Source organism: Elephantulus edwardii, unplaced genomic scaffold (genome assembly GCF_000299155.1).
Source record: "Elephantulus edwardii isolate Elephantulus edwardi_28Jun2011 unplaced genomic scaffold, EleEdw1.0 scaffold00050, whole genome shotgun sequence".
NCBI lineage: Eukaryota > Metazoa > Chordata > Mammalia > Macroscelidea > Macroscelididae > Elephantulus > Elephantulus edwardii.
Genome location: NW_006399800.1, coordinates 1657630 through 1683330, shown reverse-complemented (window position 1 = coordinate 1683330; position 25701 = coordinate 1657630). Strand labels below are relative to the sequence as shown.

General features: G+C 48.3%; 1 protein-coding gene across 1 annotated transcript in view; it reads left to right on the top strand.

The window, feature by feature from the left end:
* Window positions 1-361: 361 nt before the first annotated feature.
* Window positions 362-25701, top strand: part of SMAD6 (SMAD family member 6) — a 105506-nt gene continuing 80166 nt past the window's right edge. Inside the window, exons 1-3 of the mRNA XM_006886631.1 lie at window positions 362-2118; window positions 11352-11408; window positions 15289-15366. Coding sequence (XP_006886693.1) covers window positions 1302-2118; window positions 11352-11408; window positions 15289-15366 — 952 coding nt within the window. The 5' untranslated portion in view covers window positions 362-1301. The remainder of the gene's footprint in view (window positions 2119-11351; window positions 11409-15288; window positions 15367-25701) is intronic.

The window sequence follows — 25701 nt, the reverse complement described above, 5'->3', positions numbered from 1 at the left end:
GTGTGTGTGTGTGTGCGCGCGCGCGCGTTGTTGCATCCGTGCCTGGGGCGCAACATGAGCCCAAGTGCGGCCCGTGGGCGCTGTCAGGCCCGGGGCGGTGGTGCCGGGGCGGGCGGGGGCCGGGGTTCGGCCCGCCCCGGGAGCCAGCCCCTTGGAGCCTCGGGTCTTGCAATGGGACGTGTTCTCCTTTAAGAGTTAAGAAACTTGAAACCTTGTTTGCGCAACAATCAGCGCCGCGGAGCCGCCAAAGTGTCTAGACTGGCATATGATGGGAGGCAGCCAATGACTCCGCGGCGCTCCTCCGGGGGCCCTCAGTGTGCGTTTGAGGAGAACAAAAAAGAGAGAGAGCAAGCAGAACTGGGGAGCGAGCAGGGGAGCCGAGCCGAGAGAAAGAGCCGGGCGCTGCCTCGCCAGATCTCGCCGGGCCCGCGGGGCCACCGGGAGACACTTTTTTGTGGAGGGGGGTGGGGGGCGACCTCGGCAGCCGCGGCGCCCAGAGCGCCCGAGCGCAGCGTGCGGCAGGCTGCAACCTCTGCCTCGATGGATTGCATTTTAAACTGAGGATTCCTAGCAGCTCTTGGGATTTTTTACAGTTCCACTCATGTGTTGACACCGCGTTCAGGAGAAACTCGCTTCAAGTGCATCTAGTTCCTGGACTTGAGACGGAGTTGATCTTTACGTGCGTGCAAACCCAAGGATTTTGGTTTTGTTTTGAGGTGTTTTGTGTTTTTTTTTTTCCTCTCTCTGTCTCTTTTTTCCTTTTGCAGAGTTTAAGAAGTGAGCTGAGGTTATTAACAAGCCTGCCTTTCGGATCCTGCAGGGAAAAGCCCATGTAGTTAAGCTCTTGGGTTTTGGAGGCAGGGCTTCTTAAAAACTTTTAGGGGGTTCGGCTCGAGCGCTTTGTGCTCATGGACCAGCGGCGCAACTTTTGAAGGCTTGCGGGCCCATGCGAGATCTCTCTGGCGGCGCGGTGCCTGCAGCCCCCTTAAAACTCGGGGGCTGGCGTTGTTGAGCAGCCGTGCCGCCGGGGTCCATGTAGCCGCTGGCCCAGCGCAGACAGCGGCTCGGCGAGCGCGTGTTCCCGGCCGCTTTGGCCCGGCCGTCCCGCCCCGGCGAGCTCCCTCATGTTGCAGCCCTGCGGCGCCCCTTCGACGACAAGCTGTGCGCGGTCTGCACGGCGCCCTGCGGCGACGGAGCTTCATGTGGGGCTGCGGCCCGCGCAGCCTGCGCCTCTCTGAGGGAACGGACCCCCGGTAACCGGAGACCGCCTCCCTCCCACCCCTGGCGCCAAAGGATATCGTATGTTCAGGTCCAAACGCTCGGGGCTGGTGCGGCGACTTTGGCGAAGTCGTGTGGTTCCCGACCGGGAGGAAGGCGGCGGCAGTGGCGGCGGCGGCGGCGACGAGGATGGGAGCTTGGGCAGCCGAGCTGAGTTGGCCCCGCGGGCACGAGAAGGCGGAGGCTGCAGCCGCTCCGAAGTCCGCCCGGTAGCCCCGCGGCGGCCCCGGGACGCGGTGGGGCAGCGAGGTGCCCAGGGCGCGGGGAGACGCCGGCGCGCAGGGGCACCCCCGAGGCCCATGTCGGAGCTGGGGGCTAGTGCTGGGGGGTCCCCGCTGGAAGTAGCAGAGCCAGGAGGCCCTGGCTGGCTGCCGGAGAGTGACTGTGAGACGGTGACTTGCTGTCTGTTCTCGGAGCGGGACGCCGCCGGCGCGCCCCGGGAGGCCACCGACCCCCTGGCCGGGACTGCCTTGGAGCCCCCTGGAGGCGGGCGGAGTCGTGAAGCCCGCTCGCGGCTGCTGCTGCTCGAGCAGGAACTCAAGACAGTCACGTACTCGCTGCTGAAGAGGCTCAAGGAGCGCTCTCTGGACACGCTGCTGGAGGCGGTGGAGTCCCGCGGCGGCGTGCCGGGCGGCTGCGTGCTGGTGCCGCGCGCTGACCTCCGCCTGGGCGGCCAGCCCGCGCCGCCGCAGCTGCTGCTCGGCCGTCTCTTCCGCTGGCCCGACCTGCAGCACGCCGTGGAGCTGAAGCCTCTGTGCGGCTGCCACAGCTTCACCGCCGCCGCTGACGGGCCCACCGTGTGCTGCAACCCCTACCACTTCAGCCGGCTCTGCGGGCCAGGTGAGCGCATCCTGCACGGCCTTTGGGCCACCCTCTCCCCGTCTGTCAGTGATATTTCGAGTGGGCTGAACTGTAGATGCGCCCTTTGGGACCTCTGGGGTGTGAAAGTCTCCAGTAAAGGTGAGGCTAGGCTCTTGTCCTCACCTATGCGGGCGGGAGTTGGGAAGAAGAGCCAGAGTGGGTGTTTGAGACCCCCACATCAAATGGCAACCTCATTGTGAAGCTCCAACAGACTTAAAGGGTGCACGGTGTTTTTTCTATGCAGCCTTAGGGACCTAATGCAGGATCCAGCTTCTTAGACAGTGGAAGGGAATAGACTCAGAATTATAGACAGCTGGGCTCTGGAGAGGGGCAACAGTGGATGGTTTCTGAGTTCCTCCTCAGGTCAACTGACTGCCGTCAAGTCGGACTTGACTCATAGAGTCTCCAGATGGTTTTCGGAGGCTGATTAGTTTGCCTATTTTTTCTTCCGCAGCATGCTGATGCATTTGAACTGCCCTTTGGGTTGGCAGTGCAACTCCTTACTCTCTAGGCAACAGGGGGTACCCCTGTCCCCTATGCCTCTGTGCCCAGGCCCCCTAGCATATGTGTGCCTTTTCCTTCACCCACGTTGTTAGTAGATAGATGTAAATAGTGAAACTGGGTGTAGGCAAATCAAGGCTAGACTCAGAAGTGCTTGTAAATTGCAGGCTTGTACCTTTGCAAACTTGGGAGAAAGCTTTTGTTGGATAACCTTTCAGACCGGATACCACCCTATTTGTGCCCAGCATCCTTTGGGTGTCAGATGCCAGGGTACTCCCGCATCAATTCTTGTTTCCAGCCTTTTATTTATTTTTTTAAATGGAGTTGCGAATACGCATTCTCAGGGTCCTCATTCTCAGGGTCCTCGAGGCACCGGTGAATGGGAGAAGGCCAGCTATTTTATGACTTCTGAGAAAGATCCCTGGTTTTCTTTGTTCTCTTGGGATTTCCTGTGCCGTTTACACACGTGTGTGCTTGTGCGTGCACACACACATCCTTCCCCAACCTCCAAACTTGCTTCCCTGGGTGCTAGAGCAAAGAGGTGAGGGCCACCAGAGGCTCCAGCTGGGTCAGCAGTTTGCAGTAAATACTTCCTGTGCCAACTCTGCATGCCACAAAGCACATTTTTATTCTCTGCCTTCTTTGAATTGTACTGAGTCCTTTGGGCAGCATTGGAGGTTCTGCAGGCAGGAGATTGGAGAGTGTTGGGTACCAGAGAGCCCAGAGTCCTAAGTCTCCTCTTTCCCCTAGAGAGCCTGCACCCAGCCAGGGAACACAGAGAGGGTTCCATTACAGGCCTTCTGACTCATGGTTGGGAAGGGGAATCAGGGATTTATCCCAGGTGTCTTTTGTGTGTGTGTCAGGTACTGGTTGGTTCCTAAAGAGAGGAAGAGTATGTGGTGGGGAGATCCATCTCTGATAGGGGCTACGCTGTGTACCCTGCAATCTGTGGTCACTCCAGCTCCAGTTTAGGGACTTCCAGGAGACCATCTTTACATTTCGTTTTTCTTACTCTTACCCATGAAAGGGGCTCCCTTTTTCCTGCCTCTAACCTAACTCTGTGGAAAGGACCCTATTGTCATTGCCCCATCCCTGGTAATTTCTTTTGGTGGGTGATGGGTTAGTGGGGTCCACTTGGATCCTTCAGAAGGTCTTGGTGCTTATTCTTTTTAAATTTTTTTTTAAAGTTTTATTATTTTTGTGTGTGTACACTGCCAAATCAGATCTGACTGGTATAAGAGGAGATTGCTCCTCCTTCTCCAGCAGAGCACCTGGTGGATTCGAATCTTGTACTTCTGGGATTGCAGTGCAGCTTCTTGCCACTAGGCCATCAGAGCTCCCTTGGTGCTTATTCTTTCTGGCCGCTTCAGTCTGCCAGCAGAAAACTTGTTGAGCACTGTGCTTTATGGGGAGAGTGGAACTAGGAGTAGAATCTACACCCTCAGCAAACATATACTTATAGGGGAGATGGGGCAGAGATGGGGGGAGAAGAGGAGTGGTCAGGGCCAGGTCAGTGAGTCTGTCCACAGGACATGGGAGGTCCTCAGCCAGCTGAGAGTCAAGGTGCCAAGCAAACTCAGGTGGGTGGGCTGAAAGGGGAGGAGGGGAAAAAAGTTGGAGATGAACAGACAGTATCCTCCCTCCCCACCACACCACTTCTGCAAGTCCATTTGGGTGTTGGATTGAGTCTGGTGGACTTTGAGAAGATGAGGTTGAGGGACATCAGACAAGCTCTAGAGGAATGTACCACAGATACAGGCATAGGCTGTTTACCCCCTGTAATCACCACCTTGACCTTGACCAAGTTCCCTCCTTTAGTTTCCCTACAGGTCAGTGCAAGTGGCTCTAGGAACACACTCCACATCTAATTCTAGACTAAGCACTGACTGGGTCTCAACTGGCTACTTCCTCCAGAAGGAGGTGCTACTGTAGGGCTGTCGCCCTAAGGTACTCTCCTGCCACTTCACTAGACCATGGATGTTGGTGCCGGAGTGCTAATGGTCTGGAAGGAGTTTACAGTAGGCGCCAGCTTGGTCTTCTTGCTTCATTCCCTACTTGATGGCTTGGGCCTTGGGGACGGAGAACTGGGAGAGTCCGCTGCTGCCCTGCCGCCAGTCTGGCTCCCCTGGCTGGGCGGGTGCATAGCTGAAGTTCAGTGGTGCGCATCCTGATAAGGAGACTGCTTCTTCCAGGGCTCTGAGGAAGAGGACTGGGTCTCAGGGCCAACAGACAGACTGATGGACACACTAGGCACATAAGTAGAAAATGCCCAGCAGACTGACTTTAGACACCCCCTGGTCTCAGTCAGCCCAGCCCATCCTCTCAAGGAACCCCAGTGAGAGGAACCACTTTAAAAGAACCTGCTCTGCTCCCTTTGGGGCAAGTTTCACCTCTCAGAGCCACTTTTCTAAGCTTTAAAGTGAAAAGATTGGACAGGTGACAGGTCTCATAGTCAGGACTCCAGGTGACACAGGTTTCTGTGTCCTCTGTTCCCAGGCTGGCTTAAAAAACTTGGTTCCTGTGCAGACGAGCCTCTCTCAGGCTAGCTTCTGACCAGGGCACTGTCCTGCAGCCTCCTGGCCACCCCACCCCCAGGGAAGCCACTCTGCCTCCCTTTTGTGTGCCTTTTTGTCCCAGGAAAAGCTCTATTCCCTGAGCTCTGTGGGTGCCTATGTGGACGGAAATGTGGAGAAATACTTTAATCACAGCTCTAACCTGTGTTTAGAGAACTCCTTTCTCATGAAAGTATCCATTAACTTTGGAATAAATCTCCTGCTCTTTGCTTTACCACTTTTTTTTTCTGTAATTATATTCAGTAAATTACTATTATCGAAATTGTGCCAGGGAAAGAGAGACAGAGCTCTAGAGAGAACTTCTAAATGACTGGAGGAGGCCGCCTAGGAAAACACAGGGTTCCCAGGCCAGGACTATAGGAATTAGAATGGACTAGAAAGTTTTTCCTTTTATTTGGCCTGGCATTATCCCTTTGAAATGAGATCGATTTCAAGTTAGGCTTCCAAGCCCCTGCCCCGCCCTGCCCAGCTCTCGGGCGGCCCCTCCACCGCCTGGCCGGCCCCTCAGCTCCTCCTCAGAGGTGAGGAAGGGGTGATAATGTGCAGTTTGCCTCTTGCTGGCGCCAGCCGGCTGCGCTGTTTATCTGGCTGCCAGGGGAATCTGGGCAATTAGGCTCAGCCAGCCTTAAAGCGCCAGGGGCTCCTTTTTTGAGTCTCCCACCCTGGGGCTGGGGGTTGAGCCTTCTGGGCTGAGAGTGGAAGGGATGGGTGCCTTGGGGACCCCCTCCTTATCCAAGGCCACTGATCTGGAGAAGAGAAAGGAGAGAAGGCAATGGTGATCCTGAAACTAAGTAAGATGGTCTGCAGAAACAGGGGTGGAGGGAAGTGTCCCGAGCAGAAACTTCCAGGGAGTGGGAGAGGCTGTGAACTCTTTCTGGCTTTAGAATTAAGGTCTAGATCCCCAAAGGCTGAGGTACTCCCTGGGGGCTCACCAGAAGCACAGGCATGTCTGGGTTGAGCTCAGCTGCACCTTGCCTTCTGGTACACTCGGTCCCTGGCAGACTGCTCTTGCCTCTGGATGAAGTTTGAGGCCATTTTTTAAGTTAATGCCTGAGGTTGGATATCTGAGGGGTCAGAATTTCTGGGTCTTTCTCTCTTTGTCCCGTGTCCATTTTTTAAAGGGCCATTGAGCTCCAGGAGTTATCCCCTACTAAGTTTGTCACAAAATTTATTTAAAAAACCAGTTCAACCTTTGCAAGTCCTTATAGGCAACTTCTAAGAGGGTATTGGGCTCTGATTTTGTCTGTCTCACTGAGTAGCCCTCTGTACCTGTCTGAACATCTTGGGTCCCCATTTTTCCAGGGGCCTGGCCATGGGGGTTGCTGTTTTTTGTTGTTCATAACAGCATTATTCATGAAAGTTCCAAGATGAAAACAACTGTATAATGCAATTTTATTTAGCTGTAAAAAGGAGTGTAATACTGACTCCCCATAATATGGATGGAGCCTTGAAAACATTATTAATGAAAGGTGCCAGACACAAAATCATGAATTGTCTAAGTCCATTTATATGTAACATACATCATAGGCAAATCTAGAGACAGAAATTGGGGGTGGTACAGGGGAGGAATGAGAATGAGTTCTGATGGGTTTGAGATTTCTTTCTGAGGGATGAAAATGATTTAAGAGTAGTGCTTTTTTCATAATTTTGAAAATACTAAACCCCATGGAATTGTAGACTTTACTAGAGTATGAGAATTGTAACTCTTTTAAAATGTCCTCGGTGTTGGTTCACAATTAGCTTTCCTCTTTGGCTTGAAGGGAGAGTGATGTCTGCAGCTACCTGGAAGCATGGGCTTGGTCTGGGCTTCTTGGTTGGGCCTTGGTCACCGGTGAGTTAAGAGCAGTTGAGTCAAGGCAGCTGCTACTTCAGTGTTATAAATCCCAGTGATTTATAGGGATGTTGTGTACACCTTGAAATTAGAACCGACCCATAGCTAACCCTCCAGTGGGTTTTCAAAGGTAGTAAACCACAGAAGGGAGATTGTCCATCAGCTAGTGGATTAGACCACCAGGTGGGAGTGGGAGGAGTCTATAAACCTTAATTTTTCACTTGCTTAGAATGAATTTCATTATTAGCTCCCTCATGGTAGCTAGTTTAGTAGACAGTTCTGTGTACATGGTTTTGGGGGAGCCGTTGGAGTCTGAGAGAGTTCCCCTTGTAAACTTTGTAATTCCTCACCAGTTTAACATTTCAAGTTCCTAGATTTCTGTGTGTATCATTCACATTAGCACCTCCAAGTTAGGTGTGACTATGGGTGATGGAGTTCACAGCCCAAAGCCTAGTGGTTCCAGCCACTGGGGGCTTCAATTGACCTACCTTCCCTCTACCTTTTGGGTCCCAGGTAAGCAATCCCTAGAAGGGATGCTGGAATTCCTTCCAGTGGTTTGATTTCTAGTCACTACTCTCCATTGCTGCCAGGTTTTATATTTGGGGACAGAGCTAGGGCCACATTTCCAGACATTCCTGACATGTAGGACCAGGACTTCAGCCAATCAGATTTTTGCAAAGCTAACCTGGTGCAAATGGTTAAGCACCTGGTCACTAACCCAGAAAGGCTGGTGGTTGGAACTTACCCAGCTGTTCTGTAGTAGGAAGACTCTGATCTGTGACTGGATCCTGTAAAGACTGCAGCCAAGAAAACTATGGAGTAATTCTACTATGTCATATGGGGCTCCTATGACCTGAGAATGACATGGCAGGACCTAATGGCAACTCTGATCAAGGAATTACAGGCTTTCTGTTAAATGGAGTAGTGGAAAGGCCATGAGGCAAGGGCTCAGACTTGGCTGTGGTTCTAACTCCATAACCAGCTCCCTGGTTGGCCCCTGGGGAGTCCCTTCTACTCTCTAGCCCTCAGTCTCAATTCCCTTTCCCATAGAGCACCAAGCCCTTCCTGGCTGTGCCTCTTAGGCTGAGAAGGATGAGTCTCACGCGAATATGACTTCTTATGGCCCTTCCAGTGCCTGAGGGCTAGTGAATAAGGTGGCTCTTCTTGAAGACAAGCAGCTCCTTTCCTAGACTCTTTTCTGGGGTCTCCCTTGGATCACCCTATACTTTCATCCGTGGATATGCCCAACTTGATACTACTATTCTCTTCACTGTAGTCTTTGTCTACAAGTGTCTAGTCTAGTGAGCACTTCCTGTGTCTGTGCTGTGTGGGACCTGGAGTATAAGGAGCAGGGTGGGGCTCTAGGATGTCTCTCTGATTGGCAGGGTAGAGCTTATTGAAAGCTTACCTGAGCCCAAATCCTAGCTCCACCATGATGGGAGAATGGGATAGAGGGAGGCCCAGGCTAAGTCAGTTTTCTCATCTGTGTGATGGGGATATTTACGGGATTCTGATTCTTAATTATTTTTTTTGCTTTTGAGGTAAGATTATATAAAAATAGGTGCTTGTTGAGTAGGATTAACCATTCTGTACCTGCGATCCAAAAGAATGAAATGCAATAAATAGCATTAAGCGTGCCTGGAATGGTGCCAGGCGCAGTAGGAGTTCAGCAAATGTTTGTATCTCTGCCAGGGGCTACTCTGTAATTCACTTTTTCTTTCCTCTGACTCCTTGTCCATAGACAATTCCTTGTTTCTAGACCTCACAGCCTTCACTTTGGGAAGTTAACTTCTGGTCGAAGTGGAGAGGTGAAACCTCATCAGGTGCAGAGGGCAAAACAAATGCTCCCCTAACTAATTGTGCCTTATTATAATGGTGGAAAACACTTATTACCCCTGTGTCATTACTGATACCCGTCTAATAATAGTTATTATGGCTTTATTACCACTGCGAGTTTGTTTTAGTTTGCTATTTGATGGTGTTTAGTTTCATTTACGGAAAATGAAGGGTCATTTCATTCATGCAAATTGTTACTTAGTTTAGCAAATTGTTGCTTCCCGTAAAGCAAGAGGCTGAGGAATTCTTCTGAAGGCAAAGTATATGTTTTTAAGGAGGAGTATTTTAGGCAAATGAAAGGAAACCAAAAGAAAAATACCAGAGACAATGAAGAATTGCAGAGGAGCTGAGCTGGAAGGTGGGGAGAAGCTTTGTCTTCTGCCTCTCTCTACCCTCTAGGAGGGTGGAGATTGGGGCAGAGAGTCCCCAGTGACTGTTTTAAGACGTCTGTTGGGTTTTTTGAGTTTTTAAAATTTTATTTATTTTATTTTAAAGGAGCCCTGATGGCATAGTGTATATATAACATGTGCTGCTAACTGAAAGGTCAGCAGTTTGAATCCACCAGCTGCTCCAAGGGAGAAAGATGGGCAGTGTCTCTGTAATGACTTGTAGCTTTGGAATCATGCTGGAGGGTTGCTGAGTGGGAACCGACTCCATGATAGAGTTACTGCTGTATTTGGTGGTGTGTTTTTTTTCAGCCAGGTAGCTGAGCATGATTTGGTTTCTTGAGGTCCAGCCAATCTCATTCTCCTCCTTTCTGTCATGAAGACCATTAACATTCGATCTAATGTGCTTGTTTGTGTGCACACATAAACGCACACACAGAGCTCTGACTGAGGTTGCTACAGACAGTGAATACAAATACAATTGATTTGAATTTCAGTCGTTTTTAGTGTAAGGTTGTCCCAGATGTTGCAAAGGAGGTGCCTGGACTCAAAATAGATACACTATTGAGCTGAAGGGGAGCTCTGGTGGCCTAGAGGTAAGAAGCTGTGCTGTAATCCTGAAGGTCTGTGTTTCAAATCCACCAGCTACTTTGCGGGAGAAGGATGAGCAATCTTTTCCTGTGCAGTTAACTGCCTCCGAAAACCTGCTAGAGGGTCAGCTGTTGGTTGATTCCAACTCAATGGCACAAAATAACAACAATTGAGCTGAAACAGAAATTTAACTGAGTACCCTGCATTTGTTCTGGAGACTCTGGCTCTGATTTCCTTTGCATAGAAGTGTCTCTTGTAGTAGTAGTAATAATAATGATGATGATGATAAAGAATATAATGAGCAGTTGCTGCAGAGTTCCTGATTCATGGTGACCCATGTGTCAGAGTAGCACTGTGCTCCATGAGGGTTATAATGGCTACTTTGGGGGAAACAGGACTCCAGGCCTTCCTTCTGAGGTTCCTTTCCATAAACACGGATCTCCAGCCTTTCAGTTCTAACCGTGTTTGTTAACTATTAATATCTCTCAGGAATCCTTGTAGTAATGAACTCTGCTATGGAGTGTGATGCATAACTGAACCTCCATTAGGTTTCTGAGACTGTAAATCACTGGAGATGAGATTGCCCATCTTTCCTCCCACAGAGCTGCTGGTGGATTTGAACCACTGGAGAGCAACGGCCTTTAGGTTGGCAGTGCACCTCCCTATAGACTGTGCCACCAGAGCTCCCTATAGTAGTAATCAAAGTCAAAACTATTGCTGTCAGAACCAGCTCATAGAAGACCCTCCAGCTGGTTTTCAGAGGCTGTAAATCTCATAAGAGAAGGGAGCGCTGCTGGCCTACTGGCAAGAAGCTGCACTACAATCCTGAAAGTGCACAGTTCAAATCCACCAGATGCTTTGCTGGAGAAGGAGGGACAATCTCCTCCTGTGCCAGTCAGATCTGATTTGCTGGCACACAACAAGAAAGAGAGAGAGAGAGAGAGAGAGAGAGAGAGAAGGAAAGAAAGAAAGAAAAAAACCCAAAAACAACTCCACAAGAGAATGCCCATCTAGCACGTGGTGGATTTGGACTGTCAGACAGATGTGGACTTTCCTAACAGCAAAACTCGGTGGATTACATTATCTGAGTTCCTAGTAAAAGTTACTGTTTACAGAAGTGTCTTTCCACAGTGCTGAGTTCTACTAAGCACTTGACATTATTATCTCCGTCTGCCCTACCAGCAACCCTGATGTTGGAAAGATTTTTGTCCCCATTTTGGATCTGAGGAAATAGGCTCAGAGAGCTATAGTAAGTTGTCTGAGTTCACACAGCCAAAGGTGGCTGGGGACAGAACTGGACCCATGTCTTATTAAGGCTTTGACCCTAATTATTGTTTGTTGTTTCTGTGAGTTTGGGCAGCAGAGGTGGTGGGAGAGAAGGGCTTCCTGGCCACTGGGTTCATTACCTGAGGAAACCAGTTGTTAAAAGATATAAAATTCACAGGTGTGAACTCCGCTCACCCCAGCAGTGACATGCTCTCTCCTGTCTTCCAGAATCACCGCCACCCCCCTATTCTCGGCTGTCTCCTTGTGACGAGTACAAGCCACTGGGTAAGTGAGTCCTTGCGGGGCTGCCCTTCCGACCCTGTGAACTGTGTCCATTGGAGCTCCTCTTCAGTCGGGCCCGCAGCCTCAGCTGGAGGGGTGAAAGCCAGGCTGGTTGTCTTTGAAAGGGGGTGATGTTTTACAAACACACCGGTGGTTGGGCCAAAGCAGACTGGCTTCTGCAGTGGACTATTTACATCTTGAAATTCCTCCGCTCATCATTAACCTCCCTGCGACCTCTAAACACGGGCCTGTCAGAGATGGATAAGTTTCCACTCAAGCATCTCATTGGCTTTGGGCTGGAATTTGTATCTCTTCCTGCCCCCCACCCCCACCCCCAGCCCTAGGCTGCTCTCCTTTAGTTGTGTATTAATTAGTAGTATGACAGATAGTCTGCATATGAAGTCTTTGTCAGGAGACTTTGGCCTCCTCCACCCTCCTTTTTTTAAATCAACAGCTTTTTACCTGGACAGAAACAAGTGGAAGGTTTAGAAAGTATGTGTTTGGGCACATAAAGGCCCAGACACAGACGATGCTTTAGGGGTGAGCTTAGGGGAGGTGGTAGTGTCCTGTTAGGTATATCTCATTCAGTGATGGGCTAGGTCTCAGTAAAATCCAGGAGCGAGATGACCAACTCATATTCTGGGATAGACAGATGTGTTTTGAAACGTGAAGACCACCTGTTTCCTGATGGCTCTGTGTTTCTGTCCATAAGGGGTTCAGAGCACGGTTTTAGGGCTAGAGAAGTGAGAATTGTAGAATCCCAGGACTCTTCAGCAAGTGGGGACTACCAGGAAACAGCTTTGTGGCCCAGGCCGTTCCCATGGGACTCAAGGTTTAAAAGTCAAATGGTGAGACAGGCTAATACCTTCATCAAATAACCACAAGATATGGATTGGGTTTGGTTTTCGATACATACTTCCTCCCAGTCAAGTATATCAGGATCACCTGAGAGCTCACATGTTAGTTAATGCTTAAGCATCCAGTCTGGCTTTCCTTCAAAGCCCTCCTGTCAGGTTGGAAGTGCCCACTTGGCCCTTCAGGAATTGGATCCCCTCAAGCAAAGAGGACAGAGACTGTCAAAGTTAGTGGTTCAAAACTCAGAAGTGGATGGGAGAACTTTACTTAGTTCTCTGGGGAACTAGAGAGGTCAGTTCACAGAGATAGAATTAGGCTGAATGAAGGAGAAAGGCTGCCCAGCTAATAAGCAGCAGAGCTGAGTTCGGAAACCCAGGGTAGCCCCGAGTCAACTCTGTGGTTCCCCATCTCTCCCTTGCAAGCCTGTCTCAGCATTTCTTAAGTCAACATACTAGTGCCAGTCAGTAAGAAGGCTTCTAGTTCCCTTAGAGAAAATAATTCAAGAATTCTTAGTAAATGTAGCGCCTCAGTTTGAATGTTGGACTTCATTGCTTGAGGAATTTATTGGCCAGTTTATGATTAAAGCAGAAAAACCAGGATACTGGTCACCCCAGCAAAGTGACCGTTTCAGACCAATCCAGCCATTACCATCCCACCTAAACAACCATGAGGGACTGAGTAGGACTGCTGAGAACTCCAAGGCTGTAAATCTTTACAGACGCAGACTCCCACACAATTTCCCCTCAGAGTGGCTGGTGAGTTCAAATCACTGACCTTTCTTGTTTAACAGCCGGATTCCTTCACAGCACCACCAGAGAGCTGGTTTGAAACTAACAGGTGTCCTAGTTATTTTACAAATGGGGACATCCAAGGCCTAAAAAGAGGAAGTGGCCCTTGCTTCCATGGTCATGTAGTTGAGGGGTCTGCAAACTGCGGAATATCACCTGTTTTTGTATGACTCACCACTCAGAATGGGTTTTTTAAATTCTTCTTTCTTTCCCCCCTTATGTTCTTAAATGGTTTAAAAAAAAAATAAAAAAAGCAATATTTTGTGACATGTGAAAGTGAAATGTAACTCAAATTTCAGGGTCCTGAAATTAGGTTTTCTTGTTACCAATCGCCATACTTATTCATTCAGTATCGTCTGTTTATTCAGTATTGCTTTTGTGATAGAGTGGCAAAGTTAAGGACTTACAGCAGAAGTTTAACTTACAGAGCCGAAAATGTTTACTGTCTGGCGCTTTCTAGAAGTTTACCAACCCCCTAGTACAGATGGCGGATGGAGGCAGGACTTAAATTTGGGCTCCAGCTTTCAGGCTGGGCTACTGCCAAGATCTCATTGGATCTTGGGCAGCAATCAAGGTGAGCAGTGTTCCTTTAATACATAGCTCACCGGTATATTGAACATTGAGATTCTTACTAGAAATACTAGATGTGAGGATCTGGCCACCGTAATAGGGTTTTCCAAGTCGTGGAAGGTGGAAACTACCCATCATTCCACTCCCTCTGAGAACCTTCTAAAATCTTTGTGGGCTCCACAGCGATCCACTAAGAAATAGGATGTGGCGTGCCTGTGATGTTACAGATTCAGACGAGAAGTGGCTGCAAGACCCAGCGTTTTGAGGACGGAATTCCTTGGGATCATTGGGGCTAAAATGCAAGAACTCTTCTAAGAAGCTCTCACTTAGCCATTAATATGACTTTCCACGTATTTTTATTTACCTCTTAACATATTTTACTAGCAAAAATAACTTTTTGCACAGCCTGATGAACAGTTTGAGTTCTTTTTTGAATTCTTTTCTTTTCCTTGCATTGTTGCATTTTCATAAACAAAAAGTCAGTTCACTTCTAAGCCTCTGTGATCACATGAGACCCAAAATCAAAATAAAACCAAGAACACCCAGTCAGCATCTGGCAAGTGGGAAACAAAAAGGGGGGGGGGGAAGAGGCCAAACTGGTTAATGTTTCATCTTCCCGCTCCCTAAGCCATGTGGTAAAAGAAAAAAAAATCCTGCAGGATCGAATGGAATTCTAGCTCTCTAGGGCCTAGGCTAATAATGGTTTTGTCTGAGGAATCCTGGCCTTGAGTGGCTCTCTTGGGCCAGGTGGGACCGGCTGAGCCTGACCTGGGTCCCTCTGGGCAAGGAGATGATGGTGAAAATGCTGCAGGCTTCACAGAACATGGCTTCAGCCTCCTGGACAGGCCTCTTCCTTAGGGGGACAACACCCCATTGCTGGTAGGAGGCACAAACACAGGAAAAATTTTCCAAGTGTACCCGCCCCAGAAGGCATTGGCTTGTCAAGCGAGCAGTTTAACGTTCAAGAACAAATGAAGCTTCCATGCAAAGAATTTCCCTTCCTCATTTAACTGCCCTGCACACGTTGAAATAACGCATGCCATATGAAGTATTTAAAACGACTTTTTTAAAAAAAAACACCCAACACCCTGCCTTCAAAAAAATAGTCGAGGCATTGAAACTTGCTCTGTGAGCCGGATTGGATGTTAGGAGGTTGGAGAAGGGAGAGAGGAAAAAAATAAAGTTAATCTGGGAGCAAATGCTTGAGCCCTTAATTAGAGGGGTGTAAACGGGACAGAGTGAGGATGGCTGGTAACTTGTTAAAACAAAGTTTCCCCAGCTTCAGCGGGAGGAAGGAAGGAAGGAAGGAAGCAAGCAAGAAGGAACAACTTCAAGAATTTTAATGGTTGTAATTAAGTACAGCAGCTATGAATTGTTTAGGGGCTTAATTTAACCTTACCCAAGGAGGCACCAAGTTGCTACTTGCTCGGTCCCCTGAACTTCGGTTTTTTTCTTTCTTTCTTTTCTTTTTCAGGTGCCAGGGAGTCAGCATTTTTTAGAAGAGGTCCAGGGCTGGCTTGGCCTAGTCCTGGTCTATCATGGCATGGGGCTGTGTGGGGCCCCCGCCCTTTGCAAGCAAACACATTCACACACACACACACAGAGGCACAGGAAAGAGAAGAGAGGGGAGTGCCTGCTGCCAGCTGAGTTCTTTCTGTTTTCTCCCACAGATCTATCTGATTCCACATTGTCATACACTGAAACGGAGGCCACCAGCACGCTCATCACTGCTCCAGGCGAATTATCAGGTTGGCAGGGTTTTTCCCCCCTCCCTTATCCTTGAGTGTTGCTGTTGTTTGGAACTTCAGAGAAAGAGACAAGTGATGGAGGGGCCTGATGGAAGGTTTTCTTATGGTTTTTTTTTGAGCCCTCTTGTTCCTTTTGCCTCTTTCTCCCATCCCTTGTGTGTGTGGGTGGGGAGATTGTCAACATTTCCATTACTAGTGTTCTTGGGGGGTTAAGAAGGGTCTGTGCAAGTAAAATCTAAAAGATGATCCTTTTTAAAGTATCCCTCAAGCCGTGTTTCTCCTCCGTAAAAAAAGTTCCACGTAGTCCACAGCCCCTCGTTTCAGCAAGGGGTCCTCTGCTCCCAGCTGCCGAGGAGCATCACACATTTATCTTCATTAGTGTCTCCCCTCCTTGGGGAGGGACTCTTGTGAAGGGTCAGATGAGTGGTGGTGGTCAGTGGAGTATGTGTAAAGAGCTTGTGGGGGTTCCTCTACAAAGTGAGGTGCCACTGTCAAAGGCTGTGCTGGGATGAGAAGCAGAGAGAGCCCTGGCTTGGAACCGCCTACTTTTGTAATTAGGAGTTGGTTCATTTCCCCACATTTGAGGGGAATGCCTAGGCCAAGATTTCCTTGAGGAATGAGAGATTATTTTCTTGGGAACTGAGAGATTTCCTTGGGAGTTGGTGGGCATGTGAATGCCAGCAGGAAGTTGGGCAGCTTGATCTAGGGGGTCCTTTGAGACATTCTAAGTAGAGTGCAGTGGGAACAGCAGGAGTTGATTCTGTGCTGAGCAGGGCTGTCAGCTCAGGCTGGGACTGTGTCCTGATCCCTTGTGGGCACAGCTCAGTCTTGGTCGAAGCAGGTCTCTGTATCTGAGTTATTCGTCCTTTTCCCCATGTCCATTTCTTAACAGCAGTAACAGTAACAGTTATCATAGCTGTTCACTAAGTGTTTTCTATGGGCTCTGCCCCAGTCTTCTTTGTGTACTTGATGTCAGAGCAACCCCAGACTGTTTGAGAGGATCAGAGGGATCAAGTAATTTGCCTATGGTCACATTGTGGCAGAGCCATCTCCTCCAGGATATCTACTCTTCACCACTGCTTTGTGTCCCAGTACTCTGCAAGGGCTGAATGAACCTCTGAGACTATTCTCTCACAAGTTCCATCCTTTCTGCTCCACTTTCCCCATGATTCTAAGAATAACACCTTGCTAGTTACTCCTGGCTGCCTGGCCATTTTCCGTTTCCAGAATCCTTCCCTGGAATATCTTCTTAATGCTCCCCATGACTTTTCTAGGGTCATTCATTGGGTTCATGGCAGGCTGATACTAGATTTGAGTTTTTGGATCCTCCTCCCGAGACACCCTTTGGCCTCTGTGACCCCTTTATGAGCAGGCATTGCCTTCTCTGCCTTTGGGTTAAAAACTTGTTTTCCTTTAAGACACAGGTGAACATAAGAAGTTCATATTTCAGTTCATTCTCTTTTTCCTTTGTTTTTGTGTGGATGGGAGTCATGTATAATTTTGAAGCTAAGGGCTTCACACCTATTGCTGAATTTCTGTTTCTTTTGTCACTGCCAATCCCCAGAATGCACTCCTTTTAGATGGGGTGCATTAGCATCAGTTGTCTGGGCTGATGGGCATTTTTCTGACATCCGCTTCCATCCCTAGCATTTGGAGGTACCACAGTTATTTCACAGGGTCCCTAAGGTTAAAGCACTCCAAGAGATCCCAGCTGCCCCCATCTGGTCTCTAGCAGAGAGTGCCCTCTGGAGGCTGGGAGGACTCTAGACCTAGGGCCATTAGTTTTCACCACTGTTGAGGCTGGGTGGTTTGGAGTTCAGCCCCTACCCCAAATTTAGAGCCCTGGTCTCTGATAGCTGACAAGAAGAAGGCCTTTGCTGTTCTTGACTGTGAACCAGAACCATGTGGTTTTGCTGTGAAAACTTCACACTTAGTAGACCGAGTTCTATGGAGGTTACATGATTTAGGGAGCAATTTGGAATTTCCTAGGTAGGAAGATCCGTCCTGGTAAGCTTTGGTTTGCCTTTTAGGTGCTAAGAGTTGGTAGGTTAGAACATTCCTGTGATCATTCTATCCCCCTCACACATATCCTCACCACCGCTTGGGTCCACAGTTTACCTTTTTCTGTTGATGCTATGCTGTGGGCATTTGAGGCCCTATGAGTTAGTACTGGGCCCTCTCCTCGGGGAGCTGCAGATTTTCAACTTGCGTGGCTATCACAATGGAAGGCAGACTCAGAGAGGGAGGGTCTGGAGGGTCCTGAAAGATAGTAAACGAATAGCATTGGATGGGAGATGTGATCAGAAAGGCAGAGGTGACCAGACAGAACTGTCGGGCAGACCAGAGCTTTTGGTATTCAAGGACAGAAAAGGATGGTGACAGCGGCCGGCCTGTGCTGACCCTCCCTTCATTCTGGAGTGGGGTTGTTCTTCATCAATTTGGTTCCTTATGACACCCCACGAAGGCAGATGTAATTCTCCCCATTTTGCAGATGAGGAAATGGAGGTCCACAGGCAGGCTGTCCCAGCCCAGATTCTCAGCTTATAAATGACAGATCAGGCATGTGAGTGTGATGCTGTAGCTGCCATTCCGAGGGTCCTGCTTGGCATTCCCCAGTAACTGTTCCCTGCACAAGTGAGATGCTGGTAGCAGGGTGGGGACAAGATAGAGGGAGGCTGCTTTGTTTGTGCCAATGCCTGGGGAAAGGTGGCTAACAAGGGGCCCAGCGCTCATGCTTCTCCAAGCCACCAGTAGACAGACCTAGCGGTTCCCGAGACCACACTAGCCACAGCCCCGGCCCTCTTGGTGTCCACTGCTCTTGCTGCGTGTAGGCAGCCTCAGGACGGAGACCGCCCTTATTTGTCTCACACAATGACAATCCCAGCGCCCAGCCTGGAGCATTCTATTTTTATCCAGCTCCAAGGTCTCGGCTTTGCTTTCCGGTCCTGTTGTTGAGGCCACTTTGGGGAATGGTGGGGATTTCGAGGCTCAGTCACAGGCCCAGGCACGCAGGGACATGTTGGTGGACAGGACCTGGGCAGCAGGAGGGGAGACTTTGTGTCAATTCTGCTCTGTAGTTTGCGGAACACTTTCTCTTGAGGCCTCCATCAGCCCTCCATTTAAATGTAGGCTCATTGCTAAACATTTGAGAAAACTGGAGCTTATTGAGGTTCAAGAAACTTTAATGAATGGGAATGATTGTATGAGGCACAATGTGAATGGAGGATAGTGTGAAACACAATGTATACGAACTTTGTATGCAAATCATTATAAAGTAAATTTTTTTAAAAAATAAAGGACTTTACCAAGGTGGCAAAATACAAGGTTTTTACCACATCCAAAGACCTTTACACCTAGAGCCAACCGCAGGGTAAAAGAGAAAGGATATCTATTCCTTTAGGTGATCTGGTGGCACAGTGGTTAAGTGTTTAGCTGCTAACAGAGAGCTCAGTTGTTCATGCCCACTTGGTAGCTCCCCAGGAAAAAGACCTAGAGTTTATCCACAAAGATTACAGCCTAAAGACCTGCTTTTAGGGTCACTATAAATGAAAAATCACTTGAAGGCACTTGACAACACAGGTCCCGTCCAGTGTCCTCTGACTTCACCTGACAGTTTGGTCTTTTTTTTTCCTTTCTAACTCGGAGCCTTGGTTGCCACCCTCTGACTGTCTTAAACCCCCTTACACTGTCCTCTATAGCATTCCTCCTCCTCCACCTCCTCCCCCCATTCCTATGGCTCTGAATTAGTTCAGCTTAGTTCAGTCAGGCCCAAGGAGCGGCACTCGAACATTCTTGAATTTGGGTGACCTGGAGTGATAATTGGAATTGGGGGAAAATGATGGTCACAGTTCTGCTAGAAATTGAATATCCCTCTTGGAGTGTGTGTGCATTGCATCGCAACCAAATGCCTTGCCTGCAAAGTGGGGAAACTTACACAGTCAACTCCAAGATGGCAACTGTCCACAATGTTTTGAATGTGTGTTCCTTTCCACAGTTTCAACAATAATCCAGTCTCCTTCACTAGGCTTCTGAAGGGTTCACTCTGCTTCTTCTGAGTCTCCAAACCTAGGACTTTGACCAATAACGTTTCCTATTCTAATTATCATTCCTTTTCACCCAAATGTTAAAAATTCAAATCTCTTACATGTCCATTTGCTAGCCATGACCAAACCAGTTCAAGCTGCTTCAAAGCCTGCTCAATGCTTCAATATCAGTTCAGTTTGGAGAGGAAAGCAAGAAACTTAGTTCACTAAAGAACTCATACTAAACTGTGAGTGGCTGGTAGACCATCATTGGCCATGTGCATTATTCAGAGACTTGCAGGAGGAAGGATTAGGGATTGCTTCGCTCTCAGCTCATGTCATTCGAAACCAGAAGAACAAAATGAGCATGGTACCTGAGTGTGAAGCTTTATGCTTCGAGTGAGAGAAGAAACCCCAGCCAGGTAGGCTCAGTGTTGGGTGGGCTCTGGGCTGTTTAACAAAGCCTGAAGTGGCGGGCTTTCTCTGAGCCCAGGCCTGGCAGCTGTGGGGTTAAGTTAGGTGGTGGGGCACTGGGCATGTTTCTTGGAGACCAGTGGTTTCTCTCTGGTATCCTAATTAGGTGCCTGTTGGGTTAGTGCCCAAGTGCTTTGTTAAGCATCTGTTGTATGTAAATCATGGCATACACTGCATATCTTGGGTACAAGACAATCCTTTCTAATGACTTTGACTGTGAGTATTTGCATCTCAATTTTCAAAGCATGGTTTCTTTAGAGCTGCAGCAGTGAGGGCGAGCCCCTCATTTTACAGAGCAGGAAGCTGGGGTATGGGAGCCATGGAAGACTGCGTGGAGAACTGGGAGACTGAGCTAGATGTTTCCTCTACGAATCAGATCATATGCTCCTTGTGGGCACAGATTCTACAGGAGATTAGCATTCTGCAGATCTGATAGATTTGTGGAACAGAGACTCAGAGGTTAGGAGATTTGACTATGGGCCATACAGCAAGTTTCAGGCAGAGCCAGCTTCATTCATGCTCCTTAACCACCACCTGTCATCTGGTAGGAATTATACCCACTTACTTGATCTCCCCTCTCAGGAGTCTCTGAAAAGGCACCTCTGGGGGTCATTGCTGACTGATGTTCATCATTGGTGGAGACAGTAGTCAGGAGGGGTGTGTGTTTCTACAGTATCACTTCTTCCTTGATGTCAGGGCTCAAGCATGTCCTTTGGCAGTAGAGGGCTACAGAACACAGGCTCTGCACCAGTGAGGCCTAGGTTCAAATTCTGGCTCTGCCATTTCAAAGAATAACCTCTCCAAAGAGAGAGTTGGGAGTAAAGCCCAAAATCATAAAGTTGATCAGAGACAAACTAGGATCTCGAGGCAGTCATTAACCACTCTGTACCTCAATTTTCTCACCTGTATAATGGGGATGGTTATAACAATGTACTCCTGGGGTAGGAGTTAAAATGAGTTGGTGCCTCTGTATCAGCTGTGGCCTGATGGCACATGGCAGGTGTGGCCATCACAGTCACTGCCTAGGTCTCGGGAGTTTGGATGGGCCAAGGGTGCCTTCTCTGCCCACTAGGTACGTGCACATAGGTAAAGATAAAACAATAGCGATGGTATAAGAGGCAGTCTTGAAGAAGTAAGTGATCAATTCTTGGGGTGGTGAGGAGGCTTCCCAGGAAGACTTCTTAGAAGATGTGATATCAAAGTTGTGTTTTGAAGAACAAATGGGATTTCTTTGTCAAACAGATAAGACATGGAGAGAAAAAAAAAGATTATGTAAGAGTGTGAGGGAGGTATTCCAGGTAGAAAAGATAGGAGAGTGTGTGCAAAGACTTGGGGGCCTGAAGTGATTGAGAAATCAAAGGAGTTTAATGTGACTGCAATTTAGAGCACCAGGTGTTGTGGGAAATGGGACAAAGGGAAGGTATTTTTTTTAAACTCATTTCATGAATTTTAATAGGTGACATTTACACAAAGCCACACAAATATTCTTCTCTTAAGGTTTTCTTGTTTTAAAAAGTAAAATTTCCCTGCACTATATAGCAATACACTGTACCAGAGTTTATGCATGCAGAGGAACATAAAAGATAACAAAAATGAATTATGATATACTGAGATGTATAGTCAGTGTTCCACATTTAAAAATATGGAACGCTTCACGAATTTGTCATCCTTGCGCAGAGTTCATGCTAGTCTTCTCTGTATCATTCCAATTTTAGTTTAAGTGCTGCCAAAGCGAGCATGGTCAATTTTTTTTTAAACTAAAAGGTTGTTGTTGTTGTTGTTAATGTATCATCGAGTCATTTGCGACTCATAGCGACCCTATGTACAAGAGCTCTAAATGCCGTTCTATCCTGTGCCAACCTAGCCATCTCAAACACACTCATTCCCACCACTCCAGTCACAGAATCGATCCATCTCATCGAAGATCTTCCTCTCCTGTGCCGTCCCTCCACTCTGCCAAACATGATGTTCCTCTCCAAGGACCAGTCCCTCTTTGCAACATGCCCAAAGTATCTCAGATGAAGCTTCAGAATTCTTGACTCCAAGGAGCATTCCAGCTTCACCTTCTCCAGGACAAACCTGTTTGTTCTCCTACCAGTCCATGGTATATTCAGCACTCTTCTCCAGCACCACAGCTCAAAGGCATCAATTCTCTTTCTATCATCCCTAGTCACTGTCCAACTCACTGATGCATAGCACATAATTGCGAAGACTATAGCCTGGATCAGGGTAAAGACAGATTTATTAGAAAGTTACATTCCTAAAGATGAGATGAGATAGACCTTCCATCTTCTAAAGGAAATATGGAAAAGGTAATACCCAAAAGGTTTTTTAAAAACTGCAGTGTAACATAACAGCTGTCTAGCTGATTGAATTTTCACGGCCTACCTTGTCAACAACTTCATCATACTTGGATCCACAATCAATACACTTGGTTCTAGGGTTCAGTACTGGGAAAGTCTACAGTCAGGGACCTCTCCAGATTATTGAGAGGCAATGATGTCAGTTTGCAGTGCACCTGACCACGGTCTTTTCATTCACTTGCTATGCATCTGAGAGCTGGACAGTGAATAAAGATGACAGAAGAAGAATTGATGCCTTTGAACTGTGGTATTGGAGAAGAGTGTTGAATATCCCATGGACTGCCAGAAGAATAAACAGATACGTCTTAGAGAAGGTACAGCCAGGGTGCTTCTTGGAGGCAAAGATGATAGAGCTTTGCCTCACATACTTTGGGCATATTGCTGGAAGAGGCTATTCCTTGGAGAGGGACATTATGCTTGTAGGAAGTAGAGGGACAACAAAAGAAAGACCCTCAACCAGATGGATTAACATGGTGACTGTAGCAATGGTCTCAAGTATGTCAGAGATTGTGAGGATGGTACATGGTAGGACAGGGTTCAGATCTGTTGTACATAGGGTCATTGTGAGTCATACTTGACTCGACAGCGCCTAACAATAAGAAGCTTGGTTATATGACAGTGCTGAATCCTGCCATGGCCATCCCTGTGCATCTGGGAATACTACATGCTTTAGAAGGGGCAGGAGATTCACATTTCAACTGAATGGAGGTTTGTTTTTTTTTTTACTTCAGAAAGCACTTGGTGATGCTGTTAGACTTGACCTGGATTGGTCCCCATGAGTTTAAGAGATGATCCTTGTGTGGTGGGGTCCATGCTCTTCCCCTTGCCCCAGGGGTCAGGTTCTAGATGAGGTGGTAGGCAGACTGGCAGACAGACACTGTCCTCATAGAGCAGGCGCAGCCTGCCATTCCAATTCAGAAATGGTCCAGTGTCCTTCATTTTTAGGATGAAGCAGAGAGAAGGGACAGTGCTTACCTCTGGTCCCAAATCTGCATCAAGCCTGTGATATGTGAGTTTGACCATCTGAAGGAAAAAATATCTTCTTCCCTCTTAAAGTCCCTCTGTGAGCTACCAAATCTCAACTGGTTATTTGAGGCTGGAGCAGACGTGGTAGAGTGAGGCAGGTAGGAATGACAGTTTCTGAGACCTGTCCTGAGAGGGCCAGGGGGTCTTGGAAACAGTGTGAGGTGGTTAGCAGCCCATCCAGGAGACTCTAGTTTGGCTTTACCCTTCACCGTCTGTGTGGCTCCAGACAAGATCTTCAACTGTCTAGTCTCAGTTTGCTCGTGTTGGCCCAGTGACCTGTCCTCTACACTGTAGGGCTCCTGGACTTTGGGAGTTTGTGGGGAGAGCTGGAGATGCTTGCCTTCAGCATCTTACTCCTTATTATCCGAAGCAACATTATGGCTTAGAACACGGCCAGGTAGTGAGAGGGAATCATTGTCCCAGACCACCCTCCTCACAACAGAGTATTTGAGCTTGGGGGCCAGAGTGGGGGTGCACATGAAAGTTTAAGACCCCAAGGCTCAGAGAGAGCAACTGATCTGTCAGCAGTTACACAGCTCTTGCACATTCCAGAGCCCTGACAAAGGACCCCCAGACTTGCATATTTCCTAGGAATCTTTTGTGTGGCAGGTCAATATCTTATTGAGAATGTATTGTATACAAGTGGCAGGTGATGTAGAGGAGAGAAAGCCTGGACCTTCTGCTCCAGGTCCTAGAAAGAGAGGCAAAGAACAAGCAAAGAAAGATATTGATTGTGCTAAATGCTACCTCAGATGTGGGCAAAATGGGACTCCACTGGAGTGTTCAGGGAAAACTTCAAGGAGAAGGTAACTCTGAGTTGGGTTTTGTAGAATGACTAGGAGTTCAACAAGAAGACAACAGGATATATGCCATCTGTCACATAGAAGGAACAGCTTGTACAGAAGCAAGTAGATTTACAATAGCACTGTGTGTTCCCAGAGTTTAGTCATGGCTAGAATGTTAATCTGTAGGAAAGATGAATCTAGATGGGTTATCCTGAATACTGGAGAATGACTGTGGCAAAGGAATGGGTGTGTGTGTCAGGGAATCCTGGGATATCCTTGGTCCTGAAGAGACTCCTGATTATTTTGGCATAGGGCCTCATCCTTAGCTGAGGTGGGGGTGTCACTGTGGAGTGAATGGAGTTTTGTCTTGGAGAAAGAGAGGGACCAGAGATCCAGAGAAAGAACTTGTAGTGTTAGGTACACACTGTCACACACATTTCATAATCCCAGCTCTGTGCCAGGCACTGCTAAATACCATTCCTCGGATCCTCTCAACAACTCTGTGAGGTAGCCACTTTTATTAACCAGAGTAGAAGAAGTGTAATTAGGCTCAGAGAGGTTAAGTAATCTTCTTTAAGTCACCCAACTCAAAAGTGGTAGAACTGGGATTGGAATCCAAGCCAGTTGGGTTCTCCCCTTGTGCCTGCACAGAGCCCCCTCTGCCCTCTGGAAGGCGAAGACTTCAACATGGTCCCTGCACTGCCACGACTTCTGAGTAGCTGGGAATTGGCAAGATCAACTATCATTCGGGCGTCAGATTAGTTTTACTCATAGGATGGTTGCAGAATGAATAAACCAGTAAGAGTATAGAAGCAAGCATGATGTTGACCGGTGAGATGGAGGGTGAGAAGGCTGATGGTTCCTGTGGGGATCAGGTGCTCATCTTGGGATGCTTGGCTCTGGGCTAGAAGTGCACAAGCCTTTACCCTTTCCTACACCTCTGAGGGCTGCATCACTAGGGGAACTGGTAGGTTTTCTGAGGAGACCTGAAATTCCAGAAAATGCGCTTGGTTGCGTCCAGCTTAATCATAACCATCTGTCTGCTGGTCGGTGGCCCGCCCACCTCCTGTCCTGGGGACTCCAGCCCCACTGGCAAGCTTTCCCTGGGCGTCTGTAACAATTGGGAGCCGTGCTCGAAAGTTTCCTTGTCAGGGTAGACTGGCTGTTGCCAAGAGCTACTTCTTTGATGCAGAAAATATATCCTGAAGGTACTTTGTCAGATGTTTTTATATTAAACATTTTCCCTCCATGGTGCTTGGCTGCCAAGGGAAGCAGAGACACATCGCCTTTCCAGTTGCCCCTTGCAGGAAGAATTCCTGACATTCACGGCCCCTCTCACTGCTCCCAGTCAGGGCCTGGCACGCCTAGCACAGAGGGCAAGGCCTCTGGGGTTGGCAGTCCTGCAAAGCAGGAGCCGTCCTGGCCCAAGGGAGGGCCACTACCCTCACCCCGTGGTAGGAGTTTCTGAACTTGGAAAAACAGAGGTCTCATGTCTGGAGCAGACATCAAAGCCAATGTCTCAGACTGCAAGGTGAATCATTGCCGAGGCTTGAATTGATCTTTGAAAGGAGTGTAGTGATAGGGGCCTGTGTAGTTCAGGGAGTGGCAGCACTGACCAAAGCAGGAGAAATCTTGGCCATCAGGTTTGTGTGCTGGGGGAGAAGG